The sequence below is a fragment of the Coffea arabica genome, chromosome 7c, assembly GCF_036785885.1.
Source record: "Coffea arabica cultivar ET-39 chromosome 7c, Coffea Arabica ET-39 HiFi, whole genome shotgun sequence".
Lineage (NCBI taxonomy): Eukaryota > Viridiplantae > Streptophyta > Magnoliopsida > Gentianales > Rubiaceae > Coffea > Coffea arabica.
The window spans coordinates 17,288,792-17,300,893 of NC_092322.1; the positions used below are offsets into that span (position 1 = coordinate 17,288,792).

Here is a 12,102-nt window from a genome sequence, read left to right on the forward strand (position 1 = left end):
TTAGAGTATATTTTGGGATATTTTTAGAAAATATTTTGGAATATTTAAGAGTAGTAGAGTTTTTAAAATATATTTTGGAATATTTTTTGAATATTAAAAAAAATTTAGATTACTTTTTAGATTATCTTTTTGAAAAACTAGTTTTTGAAAAACTAGTGGATCCAAACAGAGGTTTTTAAAAACAAAGAACCTCTGATGTTATGTTGAAAACATTTATCTTATTGTTTGGACTTGGATGGCAAACAAACAATGTTTTTGTGTGAACCTCTTGTCTGTGTATTCATAAATGTCATGTAAAGATATATAATGTTTAATGAGAGCAGGATTTAGTTGCTAATTAATTCACATCAACTTTCCATTGAAGGCAAGATTCTAGAACTTGGTGGGTTGGTAAACATATCAGAAGATCCATAGGTTTATTCAGACATCAATTTTAAACACCTAAGCAAACTTTTCCTCACTAAGTATGCTCGACTGGCTGATAATTTATATTTAACAAGTTAAAATTGTAGGATCGGTCATATGAAAAAGAAGCATGAATTTTCAATGCATAAAATGAGCTGAGAAACAGCCACTAGTTAACAATGCTTCACACTGAGCTTCAGCTTTTCCTTTGGGGATGGCTACAAGATGCAGATTCACTAATGTGATTCAGCTACAACCATTCTCACTATAATTACGCTTTTGTAACATGATTTCCCAGTCAATTCTGTGGAATCCAAGGTAGCTCAGGAGAGATTGGTGATGGTCCTCAAACTCTAGTATATTTGGATTGTTTATCTATTATGGCTGTGATCACAAGAGCACACTCCAAAGGGTAGCAGGATCTTCACCACACCTGGTATGAACCTCTTTTATTCTTTCAACAGAACTGCAAATCCCACTACACCTCCAATCAAATGATGCCACGCAAGCGCTACCAGACTGTGCTTTCCATTCACATTCTGTAAAGTCAGGTGAATTTCATTAGACATACCAAAGAATGAAGACTAATACTACTTGGCACGTTCAAAGTATTAGGCCTATGACGCTTCTGTATGATGATCTTTCATTCTTGACAAGTTTGAAAATTGTAATTGTCAATATGTATTTATTGGTGATTCATCCATAACTGTTAGACAGATCTAGGAGTTCTAAGTTCCAACAAACCTTAAGAGCAAAGACATAAAAAGAAATATACAAGAGAAGTGACTAGAGTTGATTCGCACATTCTCTCCTAATGCTTCCGAGAATTACTGAACTGAATGTTCGCCATCACAGTTATGGAATTTTTCTGTTGTTAACTACACTTTTTTGCCCTTAAAGCAGTGTACTTGTTGTTGAGGAACATAGTGTTGGGTCACTAATTGGTGTAAAGAAGCAAAAGTAGAACTATGGGGACTATATTTTGCCCAATAAAGGTCCAAGTGCATAGTGTATAAACCTAATATATCACTTTGCACAATGGAATTGGAGCCAACAATAGCATAAAACAAGCAGAAGCAAGAACAAAACTTGGAAACTGCATACCGTGTGGTGTTCTACAGCACATATTATGATCGTTAATGTGCTCAACTTCAAGACCAATTAGCCATGCCCCCAGTGAAACATCTTCGTTTGCATATTTATGCAAAATTGGTCTGAAATCATAATAATAACTTAATGAGAGAAGTATCATACAGAAATCCAACTACAATGCAAAATGTCTAAGAATTTGAGTTCAAAAAATACGTATGTGGATATGCGGTTAAAAGAAATGGATATGTGGAGTCAAGCGGAGCATTCACCCTGTTTCAATAACCCAATGAGGACTTAGCTAAATATATTTTTCATCTCATGAAAGGCAACCAGAGGGTGACTGGAACTTGCAATTTTTGTCAGGAGAGGAAGTCACTCTTACCAGCCTAGCCAACTTTGGGCCATGCTAGATTGCTTCCACCTATTATATTGCAACTCTAATTAAGAAATAAGATTATGTTCTCAGATTTGCTTCCAAAAGTTAAGCTTAATTTCCACTACAACTTTGAGGTCAAAATGTTTCTAAAGAAAACAATGCAATTTTGGAAACCAAGATTGCATGCCTGTGTCGATAGTTTACACTATAAAATCAAACTCTCTGTTCTCTTCCTATAACATGAAAAATAACTGAATGAGATACTCATGATTCTTACCGGTTGACAGAGATGTATGTTGCCAATTCCTGTGAGATAGCATATATCTGACCAGTTGCATGTCTGAAATATCGGTTCCCCTCCTCTCCAAATTTCCAATGTTCAGGTTCGTGGTACTTGACGTCCCTGACAAATGAGACAGAAAATGAGAGCAGAGAAAACATATTTTGTGAAGCACATTGCTGACTAAAGCATGATATCTTTAAGAATTGTTGGGATTAGAGAAAATTACTTCTGATAAAGAACTGGTCCTGATTTCATACACCCTATGTATACCCTTGGTTTTGAACGGTGGCGGGCAAGAGTAGCAGCTAATGTGCCTGCACTACCAGGTAAATCAATACTTTTAGTAAATATACAAAGTTCCAAACTAGTGAATTGAGGCAACATATACTGAACAATAGATGTTCCAGATTTCCAGCTTCTACAAGTATATAAAGAACTATGGGAATGAAAAGAGGAAAGGAGATGGTATACGCACCCAGATTTACGTGAACATCATCATCGATCTTAACGTAAAAGTCAGCATCCCATTTGGCTACTGCAGTAGAAAAGAATGCTTTTGTCTTTGCAGATAACTCATGATATCCCTCAACATGTTCCTATAGAAAAAATCACAATACATGTGACCTGCTATTATAAAGAATGTCCACGGTGTAGAGAGCCTTGGCTTATACGTACCAGCCGGAGAATGTCATTATGCTGTTGTTCCTCCAAGTCGATTGCTCTGTCCAAAATGCTATTGGATGTTGCACTGCAAAGACCAGCATAATATTTGTCAGAGCACATCTTGGGACACATTAATTTCATAAATGACTTCTTATGACGAATATTTATTAGGTATAAGCAACAAAATGCTTCAAAGAACATGATTAAATTTCTAATTCGGTCAAGTCCTCCAACTGCATTTTCAAATATATATTTCCAAGCGTGCCAGCAGACAGACTTCTTTCCGAGTTTTACTCACATTATGATTGCTGTGATGGAACTATCAAGTACCATTCAGGAAATGTAAGAAATGTGCAATTGTAACGAAACAAGTAGCAATGTTATGCAATTACATAGTTTGCTGCCACCATCACTGGGGAGCACAGAAAATATGGTTTGTAATTATGTTGATTTTTTTGTCAGTTAACATGGCTTAATCCTATGTTAACTATGGAAGGTGCTGGCAACATTGAGGACAATTGGAAAACATAAAAATCCCCATATTGGAAACACATTATAACAAGCACATACCACAAAGTCTTAGAGCTCAATGATCCAGTTTCCCTGAATTATTGTAGTCATTCCATGACAATATAGAAGCCAGCAACAAGTGCACTCTGACACTATTGAGACCCGGAGGGAGGGGGAGACAGGACAAGGAATGGCATCTAGTTCCTAGTGATATTCATGAAGAAAGAAAAGATTCGCCAGTTATTTGCGATAAATTTTTACATAATACTTTTGTCTAGTTGAAAAGAAGTTCACCCATAATGTGCATTTCCCAAGTAAGCTCCATTTCCTAGTCAGACTTCTTATTTGGTCAACTTGACACGTCATGACCATATTATGATCCAGAATTACTCTGCTTTAATTTACATAAGCAGTGGCGGAGCTAGGACCCTGTGGTGAGGGATGCAACAGTCAATTTCAAAGTAAATCATGCTCTATGATTATATGAGAAATACACTATATACTTTGATTCAAAAAGCCAAATCCTTTTTTCTCATTAGAGTGTTGTTAATGTTTAATTCAGAATAAGTCCGAAATTTATATTAGAAGTAATTAATAAAATATCTTATATTTTTTAGTGGTTAAATTAGAATAAAGGGACAATATATAAATCTTCAAAGGATAATCTATATAGAGAAAGGAATTTTGTTAAATTTAAGGGGGGCAATACAACTAAAATAGAGAATTTTATGAAATTCAGAGGGTACAAATGTGGTGCAGAATTAAAAATCTTGAAAATTTTCAAGCCCATTATATAATTTTATAAAATTTGAGAAGGGGGGGGGGGAAGCAGTTGTCCATCCTCAATCCTATGTGGCTCCGCCACTGTACATAAGTACAAGTTTCTGTCATTATGGCATCCCAAAATTGATTATCCAGCCGATTCTGTTTCCAATTGTTGCAATTCACAGAAGCTGGAGACGAATGACATACAAGAGGTTATTATTGCCACTATCTCTTTGTTTGGCTGAACTACAGTTAAGCTTGTTAGCGAAATGGATGATAATGTAAAGTGCTTTAATTCTTAAGACTACCTATTAACACTATCCTTGCAGATCATACAAGAACAGGAAAGAAGGCAGACCTTAACTAGCCAGTGTACATTTACTATCAAGACTGCTACTCATTGCGTCATTGACAGTTGTATAAAGGTGCCTTGCTCTAAACTACTATAGTGTAATCATTAGCACTTCACTCTCCTTTGTTTTAAGGTGTTTATGAATTGGCAGATCTCTGCCAAGCATACAAACTGGAAGAGCATCCTTATCCTTGCCATATTGATGACAAATTGTTGAGTTCATCAGTTGTTTTTCAAGGTTGCTCTTTTCTTCAAGTCCTTGTTGAGTTGTTGAGTTCATCAGTTGTTATTATTGTGACTATCATCATTCATATGCACATGAAAAATGAAATCAACAAAAACAATATTCACCTGTGACCTATCATGAATCGGATGAATATGCCCTTTTCACGCTCTAACTGAACTAGCTTTTCACCTGGTCAACAAAACAATGTGATTTTAAATCTAATCCAGAGCAGATGAATATATATTGCGGCACAAGAGCAGAACAAAAGTAATATTACCTTGAGGCATCCAGGTTTCTCTAACTGAATCACGCCTCTTTCTGCTACTAAAAGCTGTGTTAATTCCAATGACTATAAATGCCTTTTCGCGCTTACTCTTGCCATTTGAGTCCGTGCCAAGGGCAGGCAAATTTTCAGATTTTCCCATCTGATCAACATCTCTAGCAGATGGTAGCTCCAGCCGAAGCTTAGCAATTGAATTGTCGAGAGACCTATTATTCCTCCACAAGCATTAAAAGAGTCTTGTTACCAATTGTCTCCTCTGTTGTCATAGGCACGGTATAGATCGATATGAACAACATGAGCAGTGCCTTAATTAAACCAGTAACCTTATATTTGGCTAGGAAAAATCAAATTCTGTTTAGCAATTTAGCTTCTTTTAGATGGATGTTATATATATATCAATACTAAATTATGAAACAAGCCCAAAAACAAATCGGAAAATGCAATCAAGAATACTCACTTAATAGCTTCTTGAGCTTCCTTATAACCTCTGATGACATCCTCTTTATCCTGATTGCAAAAGGAAACTCTGCTCAAAATATGCAAAAAGAACAGCACAGACAGCAGCGGATTACAATGCTTTGGGAAAGATGAAGACAGAAAAAACAGTGAATGTACACCTTCTCCCTTTTTGAGTCAATTGCCAATTCTTGTTGACGTCTCCTCAGAGAAACTATCGGATCATCCCACTCAGAAGGAGCCCACAACCTAAAACTCAGCCATGATTTCAATTATCAGCTCAAGAATTCATAGCATCCCAAAATTTGACCAAACAATTCCTTCAGAGAAAGCCCTGTCCATGTGTAAATCATAGCACATCTAAATATTTAGTCTTCCAAATTCAGCCAGCTTTGGCATATGCTGGACTAATCCACCCCTCTCTTGATCTTGACTCAGACACCTACTAAAAAAAGCAATTGGAAATTGCTAGATTTCTTTCACAAAGGGGATGTAGACAAAACATAGAAAAAGAATGAGTGAGACCGTCCCCTCATCTGTCTTATTCACACTTTAGCCCCTTACACGCGTTTCATCATTTTTAACAGACACATATGAGAAAACCATAGAGTATGTGACTATGTCTAACAATCATTTTCATGCCTCGAGTCCATTTACACGCAAATTTTAGGTATTCACTATCCCCTATCCAGCACCAATGGACATTTTTGGGTGTTTGCTAATAGCTTATTCCACTTGTTTTTATAAAAATATCGGTTTTTGCTCAAAAACCAAGAAAAAGCATCCTATTTCTTCAAAAAAAACTCACCACCGGCAACCTCCCATCCATCACCAGCAACCATCTTCGCCACCAGCACTCTTTCTAACATTTTTTTAGAATATTGCTGTTTTAACAGAGCTTTGTCACCAACGCCCCAGACAAACACACCGGATATCATAATTCGAACTAACTCGTATCAATACGATACAATTTCTGAATCCTTATGGCAAATTTTGCATGACAAGATATATATATATATATATATATATATATATATATATATATATATATATATATATATATATTTCTTTCACGTAAAATTGGAGGAGCGTGACAAATAAATGTGAAAGAAAGACAGCGCAGAGATATTGGATTTGGAGGTGTGTGTGCGTGTTTTTTGTACCTGTTGGAGAAGAGTACGCCAAGGGCGAAGCTGAAGATGCAGAAAACAACGATCCATTTGGGTGAAACAATGGCTTTGTTTCTGCTCTTCATAGTGTCTTTGGGCTGTTGAAGCATGAGTCGAGGAGTTTATTATGCGCGCAATGACCGGCAGGGCAGTCTGCAACATTTGTCATAAGATTAGCTTGCTTTTATGGGTAGAGTTGATGGAGCGAGTTTACAATCTTGTCCTAGATTGGTGGATGATTAAACTTTCATTTGTGTCTTTTGAAGAATATTATTGATGGTAAATTTCTAACGGTGTGACTAACATGTGTCCGTTGACCATTCGATAAGAGGGGTTTCAAATGTTAATTTTTTTGCAATAGCATTACTTCTGAAAAGTGTGTTTGATAAACGAGCGTTTTCAAGTGTTAATTTTTTGAAATAGCATTATGGCTCCATATGGATTAATCTATCTTTCAAATACAATGTTATATTAATATACAAATAAAAATAACTTTAAAAACACTTCATCCATAAAGTATATCACATATAATTCACAAATATACAAAAAAAAATAATTAAAAAAATAAATTTTACAACATTTTCTATCTATCATCGCCACCAATCACCATTTTCACCCAACACTATCACCATCCCTTTCTCCTCCTCCGTCTATTTCCTTATTTCTCTCCTTTCCTCTTCCTCCCTCTCTCCCCTTTACTGCCACCCCCGCCCCTCCCAGTTGCGACTAGATCATGGCCTTTGGTCGATTGGGAGGGGAAGGAAGGAATGGGCTATGGCGGGCAAGAGGAAGGGAGGACGAAAAGGGAAGGGGAAGATGGGGAGAAGGAGGAGGAAGAGTGAAGGAGAGGAAGAAGAAAAATGGAGGAAGAGGAGGAGGAATAAGGAGAAGGAGGAGAAAGTAAGAAGGATGCGATGGTGGTGGTTGTGGGTGGTAATGTTAATTTTTAAAAGGTACTTTAAAAAAAATTTAATTTTAAGAGGTACACCAAAATATATTTCAAAAAATACCACAAAAATCATTGGGTATTCATTTAAAAAAAAATCTAATATCTAAAGGAGCTAAACAAATAAAGGAAGAATTATGTAACGAAAAAAAAAAGGTTTATTTTGGGAAGGAAATGCCAATGAGGGTTGGGATCATTATTTTGGCAATCAAGAAGGTTAGGCTGGAATTATGCTACATTTTGAGAAAGCACTTGGCATTTATCGGATCTTTAACCTTACCAAATTCTGACGACGGAATTTGCTTCAGTCTTTGAAATAGGCTTTTACGGTAATAAGCACTCTAACTTAACAGTGAAGACATGCCTGTTAGAGGTTAAAAGTTAGATTCAAATATTCAATTCCGCAAAAATCGCATCAATTTAACTAATCAAAGATTGATCATCAATTAACTTAAGATGCATGGGTCAATTTTGTGAAGAGTTCTTTGAAGTTAGTAAAGAGGTGGGCCTAGTGTATGCAATGTACAAAATTCGGTTCGGCTATGAGCACTCTCGAGAAGTTGATTAATTGTGATTGTGTAATTTAGGTTGCGCTTGATAAAAGTTGAATTTAAAAGTTAAATTTTGAAATATGGAATCTTAAATGTGAATCCATTAAATTATTGAATTGTAAAATACTATGTTTGATAGTTTTTAGTATGTATCACATCAAGTAATGAGTGAATAGTTTATCGCTTATTGTTTGGAACAAATTTTACCTAGAAAATTCAGGATCATTTAATTAATTCAAATATTCTATTTTTTATTATTAAACGTATCTGAACATGTTAAAATCTAAATTTATTAAGTTTAAATGCTGAAATGAATTATCAAACAGCTGTGTTAAGTTCCTTCATTAGAAGGGGGAGGATTGAGTTGGGTAGTTCAAGTCCTCTCACTTACCCACAAAAAAAAAAAAAAAAAATCCTTCATTAGAAAAACCCTAGATAATTTTAAAATGCGGTGAAATGTCCAAATTTTATAGTAGGCCAATTCACCCTCTTTTTTTTTTTTCTACTTATCTTGGAACAGAGGTAAAAAAGAAAAACTTTTTATAGATGATTTATTAAGCGAAGAGTTTTGTGACTATGTTGCAAGAACAGTATTTTTGTTTGGACAGTGAATTATTTTCAGAAATTTATTTGTTTACATCACCAATACATTTTTTTGGTATACCCACATAACTTCCAATTTTGTTCCTACCCAACAAAAAAGGAAGCAACCAAGAAGAAAAAAATGATGTCGGCCCACGCGGTGAAAGGCAAAGTGTTGGAAGATTCGAGTTTGGTTTCAAAATGGTTTAGTTATTCATTGACTTGTTTGCATGCATAGTTCCATAGCGTAAGCACTGATCTGTTGTTGACCAGACCAATTGCTTGCCGTCAACGAATGTGCCAAACCGCAGAATTAAATTCCGTGTAACGCCGTGTTGACGAAGGCGTTGTTTGATGGCCGGAATTTACAAGGAAAAAGTAACAAAAACATGAATAAGGGAATAGAATTAGAATTAAGGTCAGTTTGGCATGACATTCCAGAGGCAAATTGACCTTTTTTTTCTTTTTAATTTTTTCTAACAGAGAATGGGTGAAATTTTTTTTTTTAAAAAAAAGGAGGAAACGAGAGGATTAAAATCGAGAACCTCTAAATTCGTGAGATTTTAACGTTGGCTACTAAATCAAGAATTCCTTGGTGAGGCAAATTGTACTACTTTGAGAAATGTGTTTAGACTTTGGCTATCCCATTTAGCTATTACATGTTGCATATTGATCTCCAAAAATTCTATTTGGCGAAAGTTTTGTCAACCTGTGCCATATAAATAAAGAAATATATTTTGATTTTGAAAAAAAAATCATTTTAGAGTATTATTTTCTTTCTTTAAATATTCATGATTAAAATAATGCTTTTTTTTATTTTTATTTTTCCCATGATCATAAGAGCACAAAGTGCAAGCCATACATTGTAATCCACAATTTTCTGCACATACTAATGGGACACCTATAATCTATTATCTAGTAATATAACAAGCATGGTCCTTGTTATCTTTTTTGACGAGCTACTTAAAGATTCTAACTTAGCCTAATAACGACCCACTTTAAACAGTGGGTCGGATACCCTAAAAAATTCTCTTATCAAATTTTAATCCGCTTATCTAAGTTTTTTCATCAAATTCTATCAGATAACCTTGCAAATTTTAACTTCTATTACCAACCCTCTCACTCTCGGGTTCGAATTATTCATCAAATGCCCTGTGCTTGCTAATTTGAGTTATTCAGAAAAAGATAATTAACTATTATCAAGTTAAAATTAACACATACATCATGTTAATCAACACATTATGTTAAATTTGAAACTTTGGTAGAGTTATACAACCTATATGCAAGGATTTAGCATTTTATGAAGGGTAAAATGCTTTATGTCGGGTTTCAGATTTTTAGGTTTCTCTTACTAAATCCTATCTGATTGTCCATCCGTGAACTCTCATCAATACTAAATCCAAATGGATTACCCATCGGTCGTTTAATCGGATTAATAATCGGGTCGAGTACTCACGAGTGTCGAATTTTACGCTGTCAATTGCCATCCCTAATCATTTTGACATTGTAAAACGAACTTTCTTTTACTATTTCTTTTTTTTTTTTTTGGCTACCTGATCACATTTCATGGAGTAATAAAAAAAAAATATTGGACATATTTTAGAATAAATGGGAAATCAATTAACATAAGGTTTCTAATGCCCGCCATGTCTGTATGGTGATTTAGTTGTAACTCCATATAATCTGTAATTCCATTAATACAAGAAAAATCGTGAAGATATTACACTCATGCTTCCCAGCTTCAATCAAGAAATTCGATTACAAATACTTGGAAAACTTACCGAGCATAACCATCAAAGCACAGAAAATTTTTGTAGCTCTTAACGCTTTTTATATAACCCCATGATCCATCTTTCTGTCTCCATTAACTTGTTGCAGTCTTGTTCCTTCATCATTTGCCGCTAAGCAAAGTCGAGAAATTGTTTCAGGAGCCGCAAGCTTTTCATGTGGAAAATTTGAGGATCATCAGGTATTCTGTAAGATTTTCAACTCCAACTAAACAAAGCAATTCAATGAATCGATCGATTAGTTAGGTAGGAAAAGGCGCAGGTTTGCACTAATACTAATATTTAATCGTGTTTCTTCTTTTTTTTTTTTTTCTCTATTATATAATGCCTAAAATACACTGAAGTCTAATCTATTATAGTTTAACTCTTAAATGGTGTTGGGCGGTAAGATGGGAGAAATTGTAAATAAAAGGAATTGTAAGGTGAGAGGTCCGAGGCTCAAAACTTTCCACTTTAAAAAAAAATCCCTAAATGAGATACGTTGTTTCATGTTTCTTGTAATTAATGCCTAAAATACTCTTAAATCTAATCTAATCTAATATAAAATAGTATAAAAGCTAAACGCTAAATGATCATGATTATCTTCTCGAAAGTATTTGAAATCCACAAGGACTAACTAACATACTTTAAACAGTCCACCTAAGGGGTGTGAGGTGTCTAATGGGTAGTCATTATTAATGTGAGTAAAGTTACCATAATTGATGAATTTTAGTATATAAGAGTTGATGTCTTCAATTTTAAAAAACTTCTGGTAAGAAAAGAATTTGTCATTTAAGAGATGATGTCTTCAATTTTAGAAAACTTCTGGTAAGAAAAGAATTTGACAAATAACAAAAAAGATCATTTCAAATAAACCAACAAAGGTGCGGTTAAATTAAGTTTGATGTGGCTGGTTGTTCTCCAACTTCATCTCTTCTTCTTCTTCTTTGTTTTTTTCCTTTTTTGTTTAATTATCTTTTTTTCTAACATAAGTTTAGAAATCTAATAATATTTTTTCCATAGAACTGAGAATGAAATAAATTTTGCTATTATGTTTCTTTTTTTTTTTTTGTCTAAAAGATGCATAATATTATTAAGGTTACTAAAGTAACCTATTGTTATACTTTTATTTTTTAACTACAAAGAAATAATAGGTTTCTAAATTCTAAACCAAACTAAATCAAGACTATTATGGTTCACAAAAAAAAAAAAAGGAAGATCATCAAAACCATGGAACTTTTAATCCCCACAAAATGACAATTTGAAAGAAAAAATACAATTTATTTTGGAAGAAGACATAATATAATAAATTTTTAAGACTTGTAAAAAAATAAAATGCAAAAATAAATTCAAAAAAATTGACAAAACAAGAAAATCAGACATGACATTCTAATTCTCGTAATAAAACAAATTGTGCTTGGTTTACTAGGTTTAATTTTTAGGGAAAATATTAGGTATGTCATTTAACACATGAATCCCTTAAAAATATACCTATCAAAAAATTAATGCATTCATTAGACAGATTGTTTCTTATTCATATTAATGATTGCCCAATAAATACCTGTCAAAAAATTCCTACTTTGCTTTAAAACAGGATGTCAAATCCACATTATATCAATAACAACCCACAGGTTAACGAACAAGCAACCAAAAAATGAATAACAACCGCCATTTTTT

At 34.1% G+C, this 12,102-nt stretch overlaps 1 protein-coding gene across 2 annotated transcripts; it reads right to left on the minus strand.

Annotated features, from left to right (window-relative positions):
• Positions 1–523: 523 nt before the first annotated feature.
• Positions 524–6,733, minus strand: LOC113698339 (beta-1,3-galactosyltransferase 7). Of its 2 annotated transcripts, none has more exons than XM_027218125.2 (11): positions 6,575–6,733; positions 5,573–5,660; positions 5,413–5,462; positions 4,950–5,161; positions 4,798–4,861; positions 2,832–2,904; positions 2,632–2,752; positions 2,383–2,470; positions 2,151–2,276; positions 1,510–1,619; positions 524–944 (listed from the first exon to the last, which is right to left on the minus strand). In XM_027218125.2, the coding sequence occupies exons 1-11, from the start codon at positions 6,688–6,690 to the stop codon at positions 796–798; spliced, it is 1,197 nt and encodes a 398-aa protein (XP_027073926.2). In that variant the 5' UTR covers positions 6,691–6,733; the 3' UTR covers positions 524–795. The 2 variants fall into 2 exon arrangements, with proteins under 2 accessions (XP_027073926.2, XP_027073925.2); XM_027218124.2 differs by having other exon boundaries at positions 4,950–5,170.
• Between the last annotated feature and the right edge of the window lie 5,369 nt (positions 6,734–12,102).